Below are 25,544 nucleotides of genomic sequence, written 5' to 3'. Positions count from 1 at the left end.
GGTCACTTTTACTAAGGTCAGTTTTAGTAATAAATAGCAAGATTAGTTTATTAATAGTCATATAAAGCTATTCCTCTTATGTTTAGCAGGAGTTCCATTCAACTGTACTCAGGATAGTACTGTTTAGATATTCACTTTGAGAACACTGTCTTTTGCAATGCTATGCAGTTAGAGATTGATTTAACCCATGGCAGGAATTTCCAGGTTAATTTGTAAAATTTGGCAGAGCCACTTCTGTCATGAGTCACCTTTGCAACTCCAACACAACTTCCATGACAGGCATACAACAATGACATAAGCACATTGCAGATTATTCATTTTAGAGCATTGCTGGGCAATGTTTTCCTGGGCAGCTCATTATGGGACACCCCAGATTCATCAGAGTTTTAGTCCTGCAGCTAAGTAAATTTTTTACCTTAATCTTTACTTTTTTAATCACTTTATTGTACCACTGGAATAATTTTGATTGACTGTGAAATGCAACAATGTTTGTTTGAATTGGAAGTGGTATATGACATTTGGGTTGTTGTTAAAATATCACATTATGTGACAATAAATCACAAATCCATCACTAAGGACTCCTTTACTGAGGATATGTCCTCTTTTCATTGCTGCCATCAAAGAGGTGGTACAGGAACCTGACGAGATACACATGATGCTTCTGGAACAGCTTCTTCCCCTCCGCCATTAGGTTTCTGAATGGATAATGAACTCATGAACACTACCTCAGTATTTTTTCCTCTCTTTTTGCACTACTTGTTTAATTTTCTTTATATATAACTAAATATTAACTGGAAATTCTGAAATTCCTATTTCACTTCTAAGTAAAATTGAATATTTGATTATTTGTTTTGCCAATTTTATAACCAAGTATCAAATTGAAAGTATGGCCTGTTATTACTTTGTTGCAAAAATTGGAAGAATAGAGCTACTGAAGATCAGGAGGGGTGCGGGCAGGGTGAAAGTACATGGTTTTATTCCCGGAGAGGGCATGTCCAAAACAAGAGTGCATATGCTCAGTGGCCACTTTATCAGGCTACACGGTTGGCGTGCATAAGTCAGGCCAAAGAGTGTTGCAGTGCCTTATGACTTTATGAAACCTACATGATAGTTAAGATAACTGAGATCCTACTTCATTGGGTGGTCCATTGAATATCAGAGTAGGGAAGTAATCTTCGAACTTTATGAAACACTGCTTCAGCCACAGTTAGAGAATGTTACATATAATTCTAGTCACCATAATACAGTCCCACATCTTAAAAACAAATGTCAGGGATATGCAATTGTGATTACTTTCAGGAAAGAAGACAAATCCAGTTGCATTAGTCACAGAAGTTCTGCCTGCTGCAAGCAAAATTATTGTAATCACCTAACTCCTCCCAGTGGCCAAAGACTTAATTCCTGAATTACAATGTAGATTCCTTCAGTATTGAGGTGCAACAGGTGTAACCTTCACTACCCAGCAGTTATAAGAAGTCAGAAAGTAGTGTCAACCATTGTCCATGAAGGTTTCTGACCTCGTAGCAATCTTTTACTTCATCATTTGAGAAGGACTTTGGAGTATCAGTCTCAGATTTGAATGCTGTACAATGGCATGCATGATGTGATTTTATTTCGTGATTCCGCAATAGATCCACTGCTGTTGAAGGCTGGTGCCAAACAAAGTGGCATCATTAACCTAATAGGTTTTCTTTGTTGCAATATTGCCCCAGATCACTGGGTGGAACTAATCTATGGAACATATTGGAATTGTTTTTCAAATTACATTGCCTCCACTCCAAAACCAAGGTGACATAAGTCTTGCATTATGCAGTCAGCACTTGCTTACACTTGCATGTTTGTAAAGCTAGCTCCAAGGTCATTATTAATTAGTTTACTAAAAAAAAGTCCTGCACTACTCCACCCTTCAATATGAAAGGTCTATGATAGGTCTGTGGACCGTTTCTCATGGCTTGGAAACACCTTCCAGTAAAAGCAGGTATCTCTGTTGAAATTCACTATCACCTTCATTGAGCCACCTTGGCCCTTGCCTATCTGTGGCAATGTTTTTGATCATTAAAAGAGAGAGACATTGATAGGATGCAGAAGTGGACTGAGAAGTGGCAGATGGAGTTCAACCCGGAGAAGTGCGAGGTGGTACACTTTGGAAGGACAAACTCCAAGGCAGAATACAAAGTAAATGGCAGGATACTTGGTAGTGTGGAGGAGCAGAGGGATCTGAGGGTACATGTCCACAGATCCCTGAAAGTTGCCTCACAGGTGGATAGGGTAGTTAAGAAGGCTTATGGGGTGTTAGCTTTCATAAGTCGAGGGATAGAGGTTAAGAGTCGCGATGTAATGATGCAGCTCTATAAAACTCTGCTTAGGCCACACTTGGAGTACTGTGTCCAGTTCTGGTCAACTCACTATAGGAAGGATGTGGAAGCATTGGAAAGGGTACAGAGGAGATTTACCAGGATGCTGCCTAGTTTAGAAAGTATGCATTATGATCAGAGATTAAGGGAGCTAGGGCTTTACTCTTTGGAGAGAAGGAGAATGAGAGGAGACATGATAGAGGTGTACAAGATAATAAGAGGAATAGATAGAGTGGATAGCCAGTGCCTCTTCCCCAGGGCAACACTGCTCAATACAAGAGGACATGGCTTTAAGGTAAGGGGTGGGAAGTTCAAGGGGGATATTAGAGGAAGGTTTTTTTACTCAGAGAGTGGTTGGTGCGTGGAATGCACTGCCTGAGTCAGTGGTGGAGGCAGATACACTAGTGAAGTTTAAGAGACTATTAGACAGGTATATGGAGGAATCTAAGGTGGGGGCTTATATGGGAAGCAGGGTTTGAGGGTCGGCACAACATTGTGGGCCGAAGGGCCTGTACTGTGCTGTACTATTCTATGTTCTATGTAAAATCTTGTACTAGCACACAGCTCATATTCTACTGGTTCACAGCAATCCCTGTCCTTCTATATTCTTCTGAAATGTGGACTATAATAGGCACCAAAAGCACAATTGAGATATAATCATGTAAAATCTTCAAATTCACTGCAAAGATAAGGGATTATCTAGCACTATAACAGAAAAGGTTTAACTCTTCTGGCATATTTAGCAGAAATCTATAGTACTGTGCAAAGATCTTACTATGTATGTGGTGCGTAAGACTTTTGCACGGTACTGTATTTTCAATGTGAAGCAGAGAACAAGTATATAAGTGTGTCAGGGGCAAAGGATGTTGGGAATAGCGAGGGTGGAATGCCATCGGAGGGGTGTGGGACTGGTGACAGAAAAGGGATGCCAGGAACGGGGGTTGACATGGCTGCAGACACACTCAGCCCTGAGACACCAGGCAAGGTTATTTAATTGCAAACAATTGGTTTATTGATCATTATAGCATGTCTCTCTGGTTCTTCCTGCTCCCTCCCTTCTCCTGTCCCCTTTTCCCAACCATACAATACAATACATTAAATCACTTCAGTAATGTGCAAGAGTCACTCTAGCTCTATATATGTGCCTAAGACATTTGCATAGTACTGTATATTGTTGCAGCAATATTACTCATTCATTGCCAAATCTCAATGAGACTTTTGTGCCAGTGTGAACAACTGGACAGAAATTTACACATTTACGTAGTTGATTTTGCATATACTATTTCAGGTGTTTTTGATCCAATTTGATATTTAATGATAAACAGTGACATTCTCACCATTATCTCTGTTGTATAATTTGGGGAAGTATAAATGCAGTTCTGCAGTTGAAAAATCAAAGCCAAAAATCATCAATAATTGTTATAATTCTACACTTCATGTATTTGTTTTTATTGTTTCAAACTTTATTTTACTATCTAATTTACAGTTATGGAACAACTACTTTCACCTGGCTGTTGCCTTTCTCACTCAAGAATCACTTCAGGTGGAGAACTTCTCCAGTGCGAAACGTGCAAAAATAATCAGCAAGTAAGTCCAACCAAATGATAAACAGATTTTTATTTCAGAAACTAGAGTATTTTTTCTGTTCGAGATGAACACATTTTCACTTACAATTTCAACGGATGTTTCACTGTAAATTGGTTCTTTCAAAGGATCTTAAAAGATGATCATCTGTTATCCTTCTAAAACCCAAAGAATGTAGGTCTAATTTCTTTAGATGCTCTTGTTCGGACAATTCTTTCACCAAGGCGTTAACTTTTTGAGGTGTTTCCAGTTACAGTATATATCATTTCTATATAAAATTGTGCACGGTACTCCAAGTATTGCCTAACTAGCACCCTGCACAATTGTAATTATGCTGTTCTGTTTCTAATAGCCAACATCCTTGGAATAAAGGACAATTGGGTAATTTGCAGTTTGCCCCTCTAATCACCTGCTGCACCTGCCTGCAGCATTTTTCAATTCAAACACCAGAATACCAAAATCTCTGTGTTTCGTTCATGTGCAATATTTTTCCATTTAATTAATAACCGGCACTTAGATTCCATTTATCAAAGTGCATGCTGTCATACTTTGTCTGATTTCTGTCCTCTTCCTCAACCCTTCATTGAAGTGGGATGGGAGGGAGTTACACTTCCCTTGAGACAACAGCTGAGCTTAGAGCTGATTTTGCATCTTGGCTTATCAGACCTCCAAGGGCTGACGAGGCTAGCAACTGCAGGAAAGGAACGTGGTAAAGGTGATCCCTATCATTTAGATATATTGTTGGCTGTCAAAAATGAGGCAATTTCAATTTTCATTTTAAGTGCCTGCACCGAACTTCGGGCAAGTACTGCGTACTATTGAGGAATAATTTGTTGAGGATCTGAGATTTGCAACCAGTCTTTCCACTAGTCACACTTCTGCTGATGTGCCAGTGCTGTTTCCAAGGAAAAACATCTACAGGGCCACAGCTAAATCAAGCAGATGGCACAAGCTACTGAACTGATATGCTCTGGGATATGGATATTTTGTTTGTATAAGGTGAAATGCAGTATCAATACTTTTTTGATTATATTTTTTCAGGCAGAAGACTAAACTAATGCTAGAATATTAAACTGCAGTGTAAATAATTTAGGTCTTGAAAACATAGCTCGCTGGTTCAACTCATGACTACAATACATTCGCATAACTGAAGCAAATTGTCATGTCGTTCTAGTATAATCATCCCGGTTAGCATAACTCTCCTAAAACTCTAGCATACTTAGAAATTCCAGGTCATATTTTTGTGGCGTTTCTTTGTTATGCTGGATTAAATAATGTATGCTTACTGTTATGTGCAAGAAAGCTCCATATTATTATCCACTTCTCCTTCTCAGCCGATGAACCAGTACTCCTTCATGTTGAATGCAGGTTAATAGGAATGCTAAAGGTAGTGAGAGCACAAAGTGATACACTTGTGCAGAAGGTGGGTCAGGGCACTGGTATTGGTGGTGGTGGTGGTGCAGAGTTTGAAGGGAATGTGATTCGCCACTATCAGTTATCACCATTATCAAGAATGATTCATTGGCAGTTCTGCTAATCAGTCTGAAGATTTCTGGATGACATAACTGCCAGCATGATTTTGCTGCATGTGATGAGTTGAATAACTAACACTAAGGAAATGTAATTGAGCTCATTTTCACAATATGGCTGAAAAAAACTTCAGCATAAACATAACTAATTTCACAACTAATAGATCAGATCCAACCTCTACAATCTTTTAATGGTAGTGACAATTAAAAACAAGCTGGAGAAGGAAGCTCCAAGAGCATCCCTTTCTCAACAACAAGCATCTTCACCCTGTAGCACTAATTGAATGATCCATCTCAACCTTTTACTGGAGTTCTGTCCAACACAGAATCCAATTTGACATTTACAAATTAATGCCAAGAAAGCAGCTGAACACACCAGATAAAGCAATAACTACGGGATCTGCCAATGCAATTATACTTCAGAACTAACTGTGTCAGTAATCAGGCTGCTCCATTACAGCAGCCTTGTAGAGTCATTCCTCACAGATAGAAAGAGGATTGTAATTGAGGCAATTTATCTCTACTTCAGAACATCCAACAAAACTGTATTCATTTTCTGCATTGGTGACTTATTTGATAAGCTAAAGGTATGGAAGTTTGCTGCTTATTGCTTTCTGTGCACTATTCACAACTCCTAAGATACTGAAGCAGCACGTCGTCATACAGGAGAACTGACATAATATGCTTGCGTTGAAAGTTGGCATGTAGTATTCACCTCACACTAGTAATGAGCAACTCTCAACAGAGAAGAAAGACCTCTCATTTCACCAGGGAGGCACTATTAACCATAAACACAGCTCTCAGGATAAAGGTTGGTTATTCTATTATATTTGCCTGTTCACTGTCTATGAAACACAATCAGGAATGTAATGGAACATTTTCCGCTTACCCAGGTAAATATAGCTCTAACACCAAGCAGAGAAACACCTTTTCAACCATTTCATCCATCCATCATTGGTGCAATGTGCCACATAATGTGTCACCTATGAGATCTAATGTAGCACATCTTGAAGCCTTCTTCAGAAGCACCTTCCAATGACAAGGGCATCCAGACATGCAACTCTGTCATTTCCCCCTTTTCTCTCTTGGAGCATGATCTCCCACATCAATTCATGTTCAGTGAATGACTCCTCTTTTAATTGGGCACGCTGGGACTTTGCAGACTCAACATTAAATTTCAATTATTTCTGATAGTCCATTATTCTATATCTCATTATTTTTTAATTCATGTTTTTTCCCTTTCCTGGTAATTTTGGATTTTATTCCCCTTTCTATTTACAGCAAGAGTCATGAGCTCATCTGTGGGGATGGTGGGATGGAATTGGGTATCTGCAGAAGATCCTGAAAAGGAAACCTGCCTGAGTCAGATTGTTATAACCAGGCAGGAATTTACTCAGTGGGTACACCCTGACCTCCTTAACTGAACTGCTGCAGAAGTGACAGTCCTATTAAAATTTCATTGGGCTGAGAGTGCACAATGACTGACGCAGTTCAAAACCATGTTAATGAGTTTCTCTCTGGAACACTTTCAAAAAAAGGAAAACGATTTAGCAATCTGAATATAATTTACAACCAGAAATGCTGTGCTGATTTCCGTGAATGGCATGAATCCACTATAATCATGCTTCATTCTGGAAAATCATGATTTTTCATACATGTAGCACTGAACTAAGGTTTATTTGTTATATAATTTCAATGTTCACATCTTTATCTATTTAATTTTTCCAGAAGGGACATCAAATAATCAAAAATAGACATCCTGCCAAAAGGCACATCACTGCCATTAAGTGTAATCTAAGGAAAAAATAGCTTCAATTAAAAACAACTATGCTACAATTAAAAGCACAAGAGTACAGATGCCAGAGCAATAGGCAGTTGGCTGGAAGAACTCAGTGGGTCAAGCAACATCTGCGAGGAAAGTAATTGACATTTCAGGTCAAAACCCTGTACCACTATAACGAAGTGAGGGGGAGGGGGAATGGTAAAGCAGGGGCCAGACATATTTGGTATACTGGTTGGGGGGGAGGGCGTTGAAAGCTTATTTTATTTTATTTTTATTTTTATTTTTATTTTTATTTAGAGATACAGTATGGTAACAGGCCCTTCTAGCCCAATAAACCTATGCTACCCAATTTTACCTATGTGACCAATTAACCTACTAACCCTCATGTCTTTGGAATGTGGGAGGACACCATAGCACCAGGGGGAAACCCACATGGTTATGGGGAGAACATACAAACTCCTTACAGACATCAGTGGCAATTGAACCCAGGTCACTGATACTGTAAAGCATTACACTAACCACTGTGCCACCATGCCGTGTATTATAGACAAATTGAGCCAGTTGGGGTGGGGGCAAAGTTTAGAGACAAAGGCAAGTAGGAGAGAGCTTCTACAAGTATGTGAAGAGCAAGAGGATAAGACGTGAGAGAATAGGACCAATCAAGTGTGACAGTGGAAAAGTATGCATGGAACCAGAGGAGGTAGTGGTGGTACTTAATGAATACTTTGCTTCAGTATTCAGTACGGAAAAGGACCTTCGTGATTGTAGGAATGACTTATAGCGGACTGAAAAGCTTGAGCATATAGACGTTAAGAAAAAGGATGTGCTGGAGTTCTTGGAAAGCTTCAAGTTGGATAAGTCACCGGGACCGGATGAGATATACCCCAGGCTACTGTGGGAGGCGAGGGAGGAGATTGCTGAGCCTCTGGCGATGATCTTCGTATCATCAATGGGGATGGGAGAATTTCTGGAGGATTGAAGGGTTGCAGATGTTGTTCCCTTATTCAAGAAAGGGAGTAGTGATAGCCTAGGAAATTATAGACCAGTGAGCCTTACTTCAGTGGTTGGTAAGTTGATGGAGAAGATCCTGAGAGGCAAGATTTATGAACATTTGGAGAGGCGTAATATGATTAGGAATAGTCAGCTTGGCTTTGTTAAAGGCAGGTCATGCCTTACGAACCTGATTGAATTTTTTGAGGATGTGACTAAACACATTGATGAAGGTAGAGCAGTAGATGTTGTGTATATGGATTTCAGCAAGGCATTTGATAATGTACCCTATGCAAAGCTTATTGAGAAAGTAAGGAGGCATGGGGTCTAAGGGGATCTTACTTTGTGGATCCAGAATTGGTTTGCCCACAGAAGGCAAAGAGTGGTTGTAGATGGGTCGTACTCTGTATGGAGGTCGGTGACCAGTGGTGTACCTCAGGGATTTGCTCTGGGACCCCTACTCTTTGTGATTTTTTATAAATGACCTGGATGAGGAAGTGGAGGGATGGTTTAGTAAATTTGCTGATGACCCAAAGGTTGGGGGTGTTGTAATTAGTGTTGAGGGCTGTCAGAGGTTACAGCAGGACATCGACAGGATGCAAAACCGGGCTGAGAAGTGGCAGATGGAGTTCAGCCCAGATAAGTGTGAGGTGATTATTTTGGTTGGTCAAATATGATGGCAGAATATAGTATTAATGGTAAGACAGTGTGGAGGTTCAGAGGGATCTTGGGGTGAGAGTCCATAGGACACTCAAAGCTGCTGCGCAGGTTGACTATGTGGTTAAGAAAGCATATGGTGCATTGGACTTTATCAACGGTGGGATTGAGTTCAAGAGCTGAGAGGTAATGTTCCAGCTATATATGACCCTGGTCAGGGCAGGGCATTTGGTCCCTGAACCAAATTCAGACATTCAGACGTGGATAATTAGTAACATAACTCCATATTCCTGCATATATCCATACAAAATAAAAACAATCAATGTAACAAAAAATTAAAAATGAAACAGCCGTAAGCAGACTTCCTGACAGGCGCATGGAAGTTATTTAGTACGGACATTGTATTCAGCTCAGTAGAACTTCCGTGCATTAGATCAATGGTTCCCAACCTTTTTTATGACATCCAGAGTCACATCATATTTGGTCTAGTCATCAGATGACAGAATATGTTAGAAAGCAGGTGGACTTCCCAGACACTACATCTCTATCAATCTCATTATCCAAAACTCAATCCCACCCCCCAAAAAAAATCCACTGATCGTAGAGGATAGTCACTTGAATTATGCTGGCATGAAGTAGCACCTGGAAAACCTGAAACACAAGAAATATATTGGCCTGGTAAAGTTTCAAAGTGTCACACATCTAATATATTTTGTGAGTTTTTTTTACCATTGCAGAGAACATTTCCTTCTTCCTTCAGCCACTCCCCTGCCCCAGATACCAACCTGTGTCAAAAAAATCAAAGGATGCACTTCAACAGCTATATAAGTCCTTAGTTAGATCCCATTTGGAGTACTGTGTTGACTTCTGGTCACCTCATTACAAAAGGTTCAAAGGAACATCTAAACAAACCTGATGCATTTTGGAAACAAGTCCTGTGGACGGATAGAACTTTTTGGCTGCAATGAGCAAAGGTATGTTTGGAGAAAAAAGGGTGCAGAATTTCATGAAAAGAACACCTCTCCAACTGTTAAGCACGGAGGTGGATCCATCATGCTTTGGGCTTGTGTTGCAGCCAGTGGCACGGGAACATTTACTGGTAGAGGGAAGAATGAATTCAATTAAATACCAGCAAATTCTGGAAGCAAACATCACACCGTCTGTAAAAAAGCCAAAGATGAAAAGAGGATGGCTTCTACAACAGGATAATGAACCTAAACACACCTCAAAATCCACAATGGACTACCTCAAGAGGTGCAAGCTGAAGGTTTTGCCGTGGCCCTCACAGTCCCCTGACCTAAACATCATGGAGAATCTGTGGATTGCCCTCAAAAGATCAGTGCATGCAAGACGGCCCAAGAACCTCACAGAACTGGAAGCCTTTTGCAAGGAAGAATGGGTGAAAATCCCCTAGACAAGAATTGAAAGACTGTTAGCTGGCTACAGAAAGCGTTTACAAGCTGTGATACTTGCCAAAGGGGGTGTTACTAAGTACTGCCATGCAGAGTGCCCAAACCTTTGCTTCAGGTCCTTTTCCTTTTTTGTTATTTTGAAACTGTAAAAGATGGAAATAAAGTTTTCTTGCTTAAAATATTAAAGAAATGTGTCATCTTTAACTTTGCCTTTTGGAAAACAGTTCATCTTTTGCTCGCTTAGTTATTCACAGTAACAGAAATTTTGACCGTGGTGCCCAAACTTTTGCATGCCACTGTAGATACTATAGAGATAGTGCAGAGGAGATTTACAAGGATGTTGCCTAGATTGGAGAGTATGCCTTATGCCAATAGGTTGAGTGAACTTGGCCTTTTCTCCTTGAAGCGACAGAGGGTGAGAGCTGCCCTGATAGAGTGTATAAGATGAAGAGAGGCATTGATCGTGTGGATAGTCATAGGCTTTTTCCCAGGACTGAAATGGCTAACACAAAAGGGCACAGGTCTTTGGAAGTAGCTACAGAGGGGATGTCAGGGTTAATTTTTTTATGCAGGGAGTGGTGAGTGGGTGGAATGGGCTGTTGGAGACGGTGGTGGAGGCAGATACAACTGGGTCTTTTTAGAGACTCTCAGATTGGTACATGGAGCTAAGGAAAATAGAGGGTTATGGGTATCACCAGGTAATTTCTAAAGTAAGTACATGTTCGGCATGGCATTGTGTGCCCAATGGCTTGTATTGTGCTGTAGGTTTTTTATGTTTTCTATGTTTCTATGAAGAGCTGAAAGCAGAGAAAGCTAGGAGGGTGACAACAGAAATACAAAAGCTATCAGTTATGTAATATGATGAGTAAGCAAGTTGATTGTGAGAGCCATTGTGAGAAATGTGTAGGGCAGTTGGGGCCAGAAGCAGAAGGAAGTGTGGGTGCCAGTGGGTGAATTATGTGGGTAGTGAATGGATATAACCAAGAAGTAGATGGATATGTAAATGGGTAATGGGGCTCTGGAGAGGGAGTATGGGAATGGGACAAAATGAGGTGACCAGAGAAGGGTGAGAGGGGGATATGAGGAGAGAGATTATTATTTAATACACTGCATGTGAGAACTGCCTGAAATTGAAAAGCTTAGTGTTCATATCATTGAGTTTATGACCACACAGATACTTTATACTTTATTGTCACCAAACAATGATACTAGAACGTACAATCATCATAACGATATTTGATTCTGCGCTTCCCGCTCCCTGGATTACAAATTGATAGTAAATATTAAAAATTTAAATTATAAATCATAAATAGAAAATAGAAAAATGGAAAGTAAGGTAGTGCAAAAAAACCGAGATGCAGGTCCGGATATTTTACGGGTACGGCCCAGATCCGGGTCAGGATCCATTCAGCAGCCTTATCACAGTTGGACAGAAGCTGATCCCAAACCTGGCCGTACAAGTCTTCAAGCTCCTGGTCCTTCTCCCAGAGGGAAGAGGGACGAAAAGTCTGTTGGCTGGGTGGGTCGTGTCCTTGATTATCCTGGCAGCACTGCTCCGACAGCGTGCGGTGTAAGGTGAGTCCAAGGACAGAAGATTGGTTTGTGTGATGTGCTGCACCGTGTTCACGATCTTCTGCATCTTCTGCCGGTCTTGGATAGGACAACTTCCATACCAGGTTGTGATGCACCCTAGAAGAATGCTTTGTACGGTGCATCTATAAAAATTAGTGAGGGTTTTAGGGGACAGGCCAAATTTCTTTAGTTTTCTCAGGAAGTAAAGGCACTGGTGGGCCTTTTTGGCAGTGGACTCTGCTTGGTTGGACCAAGTCAGGTCATTTGTGACATTGACCCCGAGGAACTTAAAGCTTTTGACCTGTTCCACTTGCGCACCGCCAATGTAAGTTGGGTCGTGCGGTCCGCTACTCCTTCTGAAGTCAACAACCAATTCCTTCATCTTGCTGACGTTGAGGGATAGGTTATTGTCTTCGCACCATGCCACCAGGTTCTTAATTTCCTTCCTGTACTCAAACTCATCATTACCCGAGATACGGCCTACAATTGTGTCATCAGCAAACTTATATATTGAGTTTGATGGAAACTTGGCTACACAATCATGGGTGTACAGGGAGTACAGCAGGGGGCTGAGTACACAGCCTTGTGGGGCACCGGTGCTCAGGGTGATTGTAGGGGAGAGCTTGTCCCCTATTTTTACAGCCTGGGTCCTGTCTGTGAGGAAGTTGAAGATCCAGCTGCAGATCTGAGTGCTAAGGCCCAGGTTCTGGAGCTTAGGAATCGGTTTATTTGGAATGATGGTATTAAAGGCAGAGCTGTAGTCAATGAAAAGGAGCCTTACATATGCGTCTTTATTCTCCAGGTGTTTTAGGGAGGAATGTAGGGCCAGAGAAATGGCATCTGCCGTTGACCTGTTGCTCCGGTAGGCGAATTGTAGTGTCGAGGTTGACTGGTAGGCTATGGTTGATGTGTGCCATAACCAATCACTGGAAGCACTTCATAGCAATTGATGTCAGAGCCACAGATCGATAGTCATTCAGGCATGCCACCTTGCTCTTCTTTGGCACTGGGATTATCGGTGCCTTCTTAAAACACAAGGGGATCTTAGACTGAAGCAAGGAGCAGTTGAAGATGTCAGCAAACATTTCAGCTAGCTCACTTGCACAGGCCTGGAGAACCCGTCCCGGGACGCCATCTGGGCCCGTCGCCTTCCTTGGATTTATCTTCAGGAAGGCCCTTCTAACGTCCTCCTCGGTGACGATGAATCTCGATGCCACCAAGTCCGGTTCATCCAGAGGGAGCGAATCTTGCATAGAATACGTTAAGTTCGTCAGGAAGAGAAGCGCCACAGTTATTGATATTCCCAGCCTTTTCTTTGCGCCCAGTGATCTCATTTAGACCCTGCCATAGTCTACTGGCATCTCTCTGGTTAGCCTGGGCTTCCAACTTGGCTCGATATTGCCTCTTGGCACCCTAAATGGCTTTCCAGAATTCACACCTGGATTCCGTGTAACGACTGGTATCCCCGGACCTAAAAGCCGCAGCTCTAGCCTTCAAAAGGTACTTGACCTCATAATTCATCCAGGGTTTCCTGTTAGGGAATACCCAGATCGTCTTGCGAGACGCACAGTCCTCCGTGCATTTCCAAATAAAGTCCGTGACAGCTGAGGCATACTCATTGAGGTTAGCTGCCGAGACCTTGAATACTAACCAGTCCACCGATTCAAAGCAGTCACGGAGGACCTCATCCGTTTCCCCTGTCCAACGCGACACTACCTTTGACGCCGTGACATCCCACTTCAGTTTCTGTTTGTAAGCTGGGAGGAGGAGTTCGGCCTGATGGTCCGATTTTCCGAAGTGAGGCCGTGGGACAGAACAGTAGGCATCCTTGACTGCTGTGTAGCAGTGGTCAAGTATATTCAGGCCTCTAGTGGGGCAGGAGACATGTTGGTATAACTTTGGCAGCGCCTTTTTGAGGTTGGCCTGGTTAAAGTCCCCGGCTGTAATAAGCAAAGCCTCTGGATACCTGGTCTCAAGTTCACTGATGTTGGCATACAGTATGTTCAAAGCACACTCAACGTCTGCCTGGGGGGGAATGTAGACCGCTGTCAGTATGACCGAGGTGAATTCCCATGGCAGATAGTAGGGATGACACTTCACCAACAGGTGTTCCAGGTCCGGGCTGCAGGAGCTTGTCAGTGCCACTGTGTCCGAGCAACACGCAGTGTTGATCAGTAGGCAGACACTACCTCCCCTCGTCTTGCCCGAAGACGCCGTGTGGTCCATCCGGTAGGTTGAAAATCCCTCTGGTCGGATGGCACAGTCGGGGGTGGCAGGGGAGAGCCAGGTCTCCCTTTAAGATCATCCACCTTGTTCTCTATGGCTTGCACATTAGCTACTAGGACGGTGGGCATAGGGACCCTGAAGCTCCTCAGCTTCAATCTGACCAGCAGCCCAGTTCTTTTCCCACGCTTCCTCGGTAAATAGTGCATTTTTCCAGGTTTCCATCGACGCGGTGTGTTGTTGTCAGCTCTTTGAGGTTGGTGGACGCATTGTCAGGCACTCCGGGTCGGGCCAAGTGACGGGGGAGGCTCCGCTGCCACTTCCAGCTGCTGGGGGCCCGGGCTGTCGATTGGGTCAGGCCCCGAAGCCGACACTTAATCCCGGAGGGCTGGGCTCCTGGCTGAAACAAGTCCATAAACTGAGTCACAATTGCGGAGGCCTCCGCTCCAGCTGAGCCTCGTGCTCAATTTCCGAGGTCAGCGGCGGAGGCCTCACTTCTGGCAGCTATGGATGTCCACCAACGGGGCTTTATGGTGGTCGCTCCGGGGAAGCATCTGGGGCACCTTGAGGTCTCCGACGTCACTTCTGTGTGGTCGTTTTCTCCGGAGATGCTCTCAGAATGGGCCGTGTCTCCAAGCGCTCTGGCATGGTAGCAGACTGTGGGTCTCCAAGAACGTGGTGGGCTTCGGACCAGGCCTCGCTGGTCAGGTCCAGGTGCGGTCCGGAGTTTAAGAAGCATTTCTGGCACGGTGGTCTCCAACTGGGTCAGTAGCTTCGCCAGGGTGTTGTTGTTCTTGCTAGATGTAGCAGATTGAAGGTTTAGAAGGGTTTCTCAGGTATAGGATAGTGAAAAGGGCAGTTTGCTCAGGAGAGCACGCGCAGAGTCGCCAGTTACTGGCACCATCTTAATTTAGATAGAATATGAAGTCTCATTCCTTTAGTTAGTATTTAAAGTCGCCCTGGCACTGGAAGAGGCCAAGGATTGGCAGGTCAGTGTCAGTACAGGAGATAGAAGGGGAATTAAAATAGCATGCACATGGAAGCTCAGGATGGCCATTGTGGACAGAACACAGGGGTGTTGCATATTGGTTGCATTTTCTACAATTCACCTTGTCAATGTAGAGGATTACCATATGGTGGCACCAAGCTCTGTATATACAACTTTTTCTTTCACCTGCAGGAGCCATGTAGATTCCTGAATGATGGTGAGGGAAGAGATGTAAGAACAAATGTTGCACCTACAATTGCAAGGGAAAGTGATGAAGTTCCAGGAAGAGTGTGTGGGAGGGTTTATCAGATTGTGGAATCACAGAGTGTGTGGTCCCCATGTAAGGTAGAAAAGGGTCAGATGGAGAAGATGTGACTAGTGTTGGAGGCTTATTGCAGCTGACAAAAATGACAACCTGCTTCAAGCAACTCCTGCCTGAGAAGCGACTTGGGTCAGTTCCAATTTGACTACCAACATGACAGACCAACGACAGATGCCATTTGCTTGTCTATTCACTTACTCTTGGAATATCTGGACTGTGAAGATGCATTCATCTGGATGCTCTTCATTGACTGCAGCTCGATATTCAGTACTATGATCCTTGCAAAGTTAATCAATTAGCTGCAAGAGCTAGGCCTCAATAATTCGTTGTGCACTGGATCTTCAATTTTCTTACCTGCAGACCCCAATCAGTTCAGATTGGCAAAAATATCTCCTCCATAATCACCATGAACACAGATAGACAAGGCTGTGTGCTTAGCCCCCTGCTCTACTTGCTTTTATGGCTATGACTAAGGCTAAATACAGCTACAATGCTATATTTAAGTTTGCTGATGACACCACTTTTGTTGGCCGAATCAAAGGTGGTGATGAATCAGCATGTAGGAGGGAGATTGAAAATCCAGCTGAGTGATGCCACGACATCAACCTCTCACTCAATGTTAGCAAGACCAAGGAAATGATTATTTGTCGACAGGAGGTGGACACAAGAGGTCCATGAGGCAGTCCTCATTGGGGACCAGAGGTGGAGAGGGTCAGTAACTTTAAATTCCTCGGTGTTATCATTTCGGAGGACCTGTCTTGGGTCCAGCATGTAAGCGCCATTACAAAGAAAGCACAACAGTGCCTCTACTTTCTTAGAAGTTTGCAAAGATTCAGCATATCATCTAAAACTTTGACAAACTTCTATAGATGTGTGGTGGAGAGTACGTTGTTTGGTTTCATCATGGCCTTATAAGGAAACTCCAGTGCTCTTGAATGGAAAAGCCTTCAAAAAGTAATGGATACAGCTTAGTCCATCGTGTAAAGTACTACCCACCATTAAACACATCTACATGGATAGCTGGTCACACTAAGGTAGCATCCTTCATGAAGGATCTCTGCCATCTAGGCCAGGAGTTCCCAACCTTTTTTATGCCATGAATCAATACCATTAAGTAAGCGGTCCTTGGACCCCAGTTTGGGAACTCCTGATCTATGCCATGCTAAAGATGTCATCTCATTTTCTGACTTATTTGTTGTTGATATTATTATTATTTTCGTTTCTTTGCATTTACTGTGAGTGCCCGCAAGAAAATTAATCTCAGGGTTGTATTTGGTGACATATATATATACACACTTTGATAATAAATTTACTTTGAACTTTGAGAGGGTGATGTTCTGGGTCAGGGGTGAAAGTTGAAGACTAGGAGCATTCTAGACAGATGGTGTGGGATGCTACAACTAATTTATTTTACAAGTAAGGTGCAGCAAAAAAATCTCAATTTTTATGTATTCTAATAGGTTTTGAACACAGTTATTTGGGATCAAATGAAGACAGATTTTTTAAAATCACGTATTATTTTTGGAAAGCAATGAACCTTGATATACAAGTTCATTGTCAATGATAGTTCAAGCAGCCTTTGTAGCACAGCACTTTCACAGATGTGAATCTCTTCAGCTGCAAAGTGTTAGGCCCTTTGTATGATAACAAAACCTATTTTTAATCTATTAGAACTTATCAGGCAAGGAAAATATATATTCACCTAAGCTTAATGAGACATCATTTGTGTGCCAGCTTGTACAGTGGTTTATCAGTGAACAACATAACAGAAGACGACAGCTGTCAACATATATACAAAAAAATTAGGTCAACAGGCATGAAATTTGTTTAATCAACTTCCATAGTTACCTGTCCAGTTAAATCATTTGTTCTATAAATCTACTGAACTTTGTGTCTTTTGATTAAATTGTGTTATCCTGTATCTTGAAACCTATTTTCTTAATAAGAAAAAGCCGACGTCCAGGGCAGTTGTGTTTTTTTTTCTTTGTAAGGATCTATTGCATTTTATGTGTAAATAAAATGACAGCATGTGCTTAATGCTTTTGATTCCTTCATGTGTGAAATGTCATGTAGAAGAAAACATCTTATCATTCATTTCCTGCAAAACCATTGTTTTCTCTTTAGGTTTTACTGAAATTATCCAGTAGGAAATTGGTGAATTAAATTATAGTGTCAAAATTAGATTGTTCACCCACTTCCAAATTTCAGTGAATCTTGGCCTGAGTAGAACATTATGCTTCCAGTCTAAAGAGAGGAAAGTCCAAACATGAGGAATTCTGCAGATGCTGGAAATTCAAGCAACACCCATCAAAGTTGCTGGTGAAAGCAGCAGGCCAGGCAGCATCTCTAGGAAGAGGTACAGTCGACGTTTCGGGCCGAGACCCTTCGTCAGGACTAACTGAAGAAAGGGTTAGTAAGAGATTTAAAAGTTGGAGGGGGAGGGGGAGATCCAAAATGATAAGAGAAGACAGGAGGGGGAGGGATGGAGCCAAGGGCTGGACAGGTGATTGGCAAAGGGGATATGAGAGCATCATGGGACAGGAGGCCCAGGGAGAAGGAAAAGGTGGGGGGGGGAAACAACATCAGTACATCTTGTGCTGAAAATGGAAAAAAACTGAGAACATAATTGGTCTAGTTTATGGTTGACAGGCAAATACATGCTGACATTCTATTGCTGATTTTAATTTGGGTGGGTGGAAAAAAGGAGTCTTATTTCAAAAGCGGCAAGCTCTATCTGACTTACCAGTGGAAAGGAATTGCAGAGTACTGATTAGAAATAGTACTGTAGATGCCAGATATCTGAAATAAAAGAAAACGCTGGGGGAATACTCAGCACATCAGGAGACATTTGTAGAGATATAGTACTTTGAAAAAGCCTTAGGCATATATATATATAGCTAGGGTGCCTAAGACTTTTGGACAGTACTGTATTTGTCAATGTGGAGAGGAGAGCAAGTTTGCAAATCTAGCAGGAGCAAAAGATGTTGCAGGTGGCAGACGTGCAGACATGCCCAGCCCTGAGACACCAGGCAACGCCAATTAATTCCAAACAACTAATCATTGTTCATTACAGAATGTCTCTCTGGTGCTCCCTGCTCCCTCCCATCTCCCTTCCCCCTCCCATCTCCCTTCCCCCTCCCATCTCCCTTCCCCCTCCCATCTCCCTTCCCCTTTTGCCAACCATGAGTTCACTCTCCCCACTCCCTTCCCTCTCTCAGTCCACAACAGATACCCATATCTGAATCAGCTGAATCGTCACGCACGTATGTCATAATTTATTTTGCAGCAGTACAGTACAATACTGTGCAAAAGTCTCAGGCACCCTAGCTATATATACAGTATGTGCTTAAGACTTTTGCACAGTCCTGTAGAAACACAGTTAATGTTTCAGATAGATAACTTTTCATCATAACAGACTCTTTAACCTTCCTGACCCTACTTTGCTCATTTTCACTTGAACCTGCTGTTTGTTGTATCATTCCAGTGGATAGCAGTCACAATAACAGCAGTAGGTTGTAGCCAGGAAATAGCTCCAACAAATAAAAAAATTAATTCCAGTGCGATTGCTCAATATATTGGGCACAAAGCCCTCAAGGATTCCTCGCTCCTGTTTCTCCTTATTCTCCACCCTGCCAAGCAATTTATTTTTCTTCAACAATAGTTCTGGACAGGGTGTTGGCCCACTGATACTTAATACTTGAATATTCCTTGTGAAGTTTCAGCAGGAGATAATATAACTGCCATGTGAAACTGGAGATGGAGTCTGAATGACTCCATGAGAAATATCTGAGGGCAAGCACTCATAATGTTCCTGTTGAAATGAGTATATTTGTCTTTTCAGTTGGCTGAAATAAAAAAGTAAGTGTCTTTTTATTTAAATGTAAGCTTACCTCTCAGTCCCTGAACTTGATATCCTTGCAGATGCCTTCCATGTCTGTGCATCCATCAAGTGGTCATTGCAGTGTCATGAAAATCAAATGCATATGCTGGAAATCTAAAATTAAAGCTAAATTGTGGAAAACACTCACCAAGCCAAATTAGTTCCATGAAATGAGAAACAGAATTGATGTTTCAGGTTGAAATTCTGATGCAGGGGTTTCAACCTGAAATGCCCCATTTTCTTTCCACAGATGCAGTTTAATCTGTTAAGTGTTTTCATCATTTTGTCCTCTATTTCATTTTAGTGAGATGGTAGGTAATCATTACCACCTTCGGAACTAACTAAAGAACCAGTGTTTTCAGAAGAAAATTGAAAAACAGTGATAGCTTTAAACAATTATACTTTAAATAAAGAAATGTATATGCTGTAGGAAGCAAACGTGAGGAAATCTGCAGATGCTGGAAATTCAAGCAACACACACAAGATGCTGGTCAGGACTGTGCTTCTTCCTGTGGATGCTGTCTGGCCTGCTGCATTCCACCAGCATTTTGTGTGTGTTATATGCTGTAAGAGATGTCTTTGACCATGAAAAGTACTGAAATAAATGCTTATGAATTTCATATTTAATGTGGACACCTACATAAGGTATCAGGAAACTAGATATTATTATCTTGGGGTCTACAATTATAATTTTAAATTATTATAATTTTAAGTCAAAGTTACGCATTTCACAATTCTCCAAAGAATCTCAGCTATTTAATTCTTGTGCTTATGCAGGTTTTGAGTTGCTTCAATTAACTGATCACTCTGCATTATAATTATGCTGTGTAATTCTACTTCACTCTGTAGGTATGTGAAAATAAAGGTAGAACTTAGTGGTAGTTTCTTTCAGATATTTTGCTTGTTGCAACAGTTAATACTAAATAATGATGTTCAAAGGTCAAATTTAATGTCAGAGAAATGTATACAATATTCATCCTTAAATGCTTTTTCTTCGCAAGCATCCACAAAAACAGAGAAGTGCCCCAAAGAATGAATGAGTTAAACGTGAGAACCCCAAAGTCCCCCCCAAGCTCTCCCCTCCCGCACGTAAGTGGCAGCGAGCAACAATCACTGGCAAGATAAAGCGCACCCGCTACCGAGCACAAGTGTGAGCTAAGTGTTAGCAAAGACACAGACCAAAGTTACCCCAAAGGCTTCACATTTCATCCGACATTCAACAACCCACAAGTTCTCTCTCTCTCCCTGGCAAGGGAGAGGGAGGTGTCTCCCATTTTCACAGTGAGTGGGAGACATAACAACAACCTGCTGGTTTAAGATGTTAAAAGTCCGTTTTGTCGCTTTTTTCGAGCTCTGTGTCCGAAGATCACAAAGACCTCGGGTCTTCAGGTCCACAGCGAAAGCGACACACCGGTCTCCTGCCGTGACACCGACCCTGGATCCGCCCATTTCCAGAGCTCCGAGATGTTAGGCTTCTGAACATGATAGAGACTCTCAGGCCAAACTCTTGGCATGTCGAATAACGGCCAGCTGTGGAACCCCAAGAATGGGTCCCATTCCCGCAAAGATCCGAAGCCTGCGTGTGACTTCTGAAAGGGAAAAATAAAGATATTAAAGGTGGAAATAGAGCTGTTTCCGAAGGTGCAAACAAAGGAGTCGCAATTAGGCGCCATCATCCCTCCGCCTTCTCATTGCCATGTCTCCAATAACAAGCTGCTTAGAATCTTTTCTTGTGTGATAGTGGTACATATCATGCATGAACTTCACTCTGTATATCTTCCTAATGAACAATCAGTCTTTAGGAGGTCTCGGGGTGCATCGCTTCAATCAATCCGGTTCTTAGTTAGTTTCTCTTCTCATGAAGGGTCTTGGCCCGAAACGTCAACTGTTTGCTCTTTTCCATAGATGCTGTCTGACTTGCTGAGTTCCTCCAACATTTGTGTGTGTTGCTTGGATTTCCAGCATCTGCAGATTTTCTCTTGTTTTTGGTATCAGAATCAGGTTTAATTTCTCTGGCATACATTGTGAAATTTGTTATTTTGCGGCAGCAGTACATTTGAATACATAACAATAAAAAACCTATAAATCACAGTAAGAAACATTTTTTAAAACAAATAGTATGAAAAGAAAGCAAAAAGATAAAGAGATAATGAGGTGCATGGGTTCACTGTTCATTCAGAAAACTGATGGCCGAGGAGAAGGGGGTCCTTATTGATGGATGCCACCTTTTTGAGACATTGGCTTTTGAAGATGTCCTCGGTGCTGGTGAGCTTAGTGCTAGTGCTGGAGATGGCTCAGCTTGCTACATTCTACAGCATTTTCCAATTCTGTGCAGTGGCCCTCCATACCAGACAGTGATGTTCTCGATAGTACATCTGTAGAAAGTTGTGAACCTCCTCAAACTCTTATTGAGATATAGCTATTGTTATGCCTTCTTTATAATGCATCAATATTTTGGACCCAGGATAGATCTTCAGAGATGTTGACACCCAGGATCATGAAACTGCTCACCCTTTCCACTCTGATCCTTTGATGATGACTGGTCTGTGTTCCCTCAATAACATCTACCACCTGCCTCTACTACCACTCCTGACAATACTTTCCACCCACCCACCACTCTCTGTGTAAAAAATTATTTTTGACGTTCCTCCCTATATTTTCCTCAATTAACTTAAAATTATGCCTCACGTAGTAGCCACTTCCACCGTGGAAAAAAGTCTTTGTTTATCTATTCAATCTATTCCTCATATCATTTTGGACACATATATCAAGTCACCTCCTTCGCTCCAAAGAGAAAAGCTCTAGCTTACCTAACCTGTCCTCTTAAGACATGGTCTCTGATCCAGGCAGCATCCTGTTAAATATCCTCTGCACCCTTTTTAAAGCTTCCACATCCTTTCTATAATGAAGCAACCAGAACTGAATGCAATATTCCAAGTGTGGTCTAACCAGGATTTTATAGAGCTGCAACATTACCTTATAGCTCTTGAGCTTAATCACGTGACTAATGACAGTCAACACACCACATGGCTTATTAACAGCACCATCAACTTGTGCAGCAAATTTAAAGATCTATGGATATGGATCCCAAGGCTGCACTGTTCCTCCATAGTGCGAAAAATCTTACCTTTACCTCTGTGCTCTGACTTCAAATTCAGCCTTCCAAAGTGAATCACTTCATATTTTTCCTTTTTTGAACACCAGCTGTCACTTCTCACCTGGCTCTGCATCCAGTCAATGTCCCATTGTAACCTACGACAACCTTCTGATCTATCTACAACTCCACCAACCTTTGTGTCTTCTGCAAACTTAATAATCTACCCTTTCACTTCCTCATCCAGGTCATTTTTAAAAATCACAAAGAGCAGGGTTCCCAGACAGATCCCTGTGGAATGCTACTGGTTAATGACCTCCAAATGAAATATGTTCCATTTACAACCACCTTCTGTAGGCAAGCTAATTCTGAATCCATAACAACCTGGATCCATTGCTTCCCAAATTTCTGAATGAGGCAACCATGGGGAATCCTATCAAACACGCTTCTATATGTATAACCATAAACACTCCATCTACTGCTCTGTCTTCATTAATATGCTTTGTCACATCCTCAAATAATTCAATCAGGCTCGTGAAGGTTGATAGATTGCTTGTCAATCCTAATACACTCTCATTTACAGTTTCATGAGCAATACATTATTTTAAAAGCATTTGGATATGCTGAGAATTGTAATGCTGAAGGCATTATAGATGAAGGCATACTTTTTGCTTATCAATTCAAAAACCTACAATGAGCATTATTGGTGTCCTGCAGGGGGTCGGTGTTGGGACCATTTCTTTTTATGCAGTATATAAATGATTTAGATGATGGAATAGATGGCTTTGTTGCCAAGTTTGCAGATGATATGAAGATTGGTGGAGGGGCAGGTAGTATTGAGGAAACAGGTGGGATGCAGAAGGACCTAGACAGATCGGGAGAATTGGCAAGAAGGTGGAAAATGAAATATAACGTTGGAAAATGCATGGTCATGCACTTTGGTAATAAAATAAATGTGTGAACTATTTTCTAAATGGAAGAAAATTCAGGAATCTGAAATGCAGAGGAGCTTGAGAATCCTTGTGCAGAATACCCTGAAGGTTAACTTACAGGTTGAGTCAGTGGTGAGGAAGGCAAATGCCATGTTAGTCTTCATTTCAGAGGTCCAGAATACAAGAGCAAGGACGTGATGCTGAGGCTTTATAAGGCACAGGTGAGGCCACACCTTGAATATCGTGAACAGTTTTGGGCCCTTCATCTTAGAAAAGGTGCACTGGCATTGGAGCAACACATAAAAGTTTATACATATAACACATATAAAACTTCTATGTGTGTTGCTTGAAATTCCAGCACCTGCAGATTTCCTCGTGCTGACATTGGAGAGTGTCCAGAGGAGGTTCACAAGGATGATTCCATGAATGAAAGGGTTATCGTATGAGGAACGTTTGATGGCTCTGCCTCTGTACTTACTGGAATTCAGAAGGATGAGGGGGAATCTCATTGAAACCTTTCGAACTTGAAAGGCCTAGACACAGTAGATGTGGAAAGGATGTTTCCCATGGTGGGTCAGTCTAGGACAAGAGGGCACAGCCTCAGGATAAAGGACGGCCCTTGCAAAATAGAGATGCAGAGAAATTTCCTTAGCCAAAGGGTGGTGAATTTGTGGAATTTGTTGCTACATGCAGATGTGGAGGTCAGGTCGTTGGGTGTATTTAAGGCAGAGATTAATAGGTTCTTGATTGGACAGGGCATCAAAGGTTACGGAGAGAAGGCCGAAAGCTGAGGTTGAAGAGGAAATAGAAAAAAAGGATTAGCCATGATTGAATGGCGGAGCAGACTCAATGGGCCAAATGGCCTGATTCTGCTCCTGTGTCTTATAGTTTTATATTATTTAATATTAGTGTATTTTTGTTTGTTATTTATGTGTAATTCATCTGTAGATGTTATCCTTACCAGCAGAAGTTATCTGTGAGTGTGAGACACCCAGACGTCATGTTGCCTTCCTGGAGACAGAATCAGGGATGTCTCAGATTAGGTCCATGGCATTTTCAAGTGCAGAGATGAGCTGCCAGAAGTCTTGGTACGTATTGGCACCCATAACACAGGTATACAAGGTGAGGATACATGGCCAAGTAGTTAAGCATTGGACTAGCGACCTGAAGGTCGTGAGTTCAAGCCCCAGCCAAGGCAACGTGTTGTGTCCTGGAGCAAGGCACTTAATCACACATTGCTGTGCGACGACACTGGTGCCAAGCTGTATGGGTCCTAATGCCCTTCCCTTGGACAACATTGGTGTCGTGGAGAGGGGAGACTTGTAGCATGGGCAACTGCTGGTCTTCCATACAACCTTGCCCAGGCCTGCGCCCTAGAGAGTGAAGACTTTCCAGGCACAGATCCATGGTCTCGCAAGACTAACGGATGCCTTTACAAGGTGAGGAGGTCGTGTAGGGAGCTAGGCAGAAAGCTGATAAACGGGACCTCCAGGGTAGTAATCTCTGGATTACTGCCTGTGCCACATACCAGTGTGGGTAGAAATAGGATGATTTGGCAGATGAATGTGTGGCTGAGGAACTGGTGCATGGGATGGGGCAAGGGTTCAGATATATGGGTCATTTGGATTTCTTTTGGGGAAGGTACTACCTATACAAAAGGGACAAGTTATACATGATCCAAAGGAATTGACATATCCTTGCAGGCAGGTTGTCCAGAGTTGTTCGGGAGGGTTTGAACTAACTTGGCAGGGGGATGGGATCTGGAGTGGTAGTGCTGAAGATTAGGTAGCTGGGTTACAAGCAGAGGCAATGTGTAATGAGGAGAGGCTGTTGATAGGGCAAAATTGCAGTCTACAGGATGAGTTGCAACGTAAAAAGTAGACAAAATCAAAAAGGGTGAAGGTGTTATATTTGAATGCACACAGTATACAGAATAAGGTAGATGACTTTGTACAACAGTTACAGATTGGCATGTGTGATGTTGTAGGCATCACTGAATCATGGCTGAAAGGAGAGTATCGCTGGGAGCTTAATGTCCAAGGATACACATTGTTTCGAAGGGACCTGCGGAAGTGCAGAGGGGGTGGCATTGCTGTTTTGGTAAAATATGAAGTGAAATCACTAGAAAGAGATGATATTGGGTCAGACTGTCCTGGGTATGACTCTAAACTGCAATCAGTGATGAGGCTCTGATTGGGGACTTCCAGAGCTTTGGGGAAAGTAG

General features: G+C 42.3%; 1 protein-coding gene across 3 annotated transcripts in view; it reads left to right on the top strand.

Annotated features, from left to right (window-relative positions):
- Positions 1–25,544, top strand: part of dock1 (dedicator of cytokinesis 1) — a 555,786-nt gene that overhangs the window by 389,036 nt on the left and 141,206 nt on the right. For all 3 annotated transcript variants that reach the window (XM_072239408.1, XM_072239407.1, XM_072239409.1), the window contains one exon: positions 3,841–3,941. In XM_072239408.1, the coding sequence (XP_072095509.1) occupies positions 3,841–3,941 (101 nt within the window). The remainder of the gene's footprint in view (positions 1–3,840; positions 3,942–25,544) is intronic.

This window comes from Mobula birostris, chromosome 21 (assembly GCF_030028105.1).
Source record: "Mobula birostris isolate sMobBir1 chromosome 21, sMobBir1.hap1, whole genome shotgun sequence".
NCBI lineage: Eukaryota > Metazoa > Chordata > Chondrichthyes > Myliobatiformes > Myliobatidae > Mobula > Mobula birostris.
This window is presented reverse-complemented; position numbering and strand designations above follow the sequence as displayed.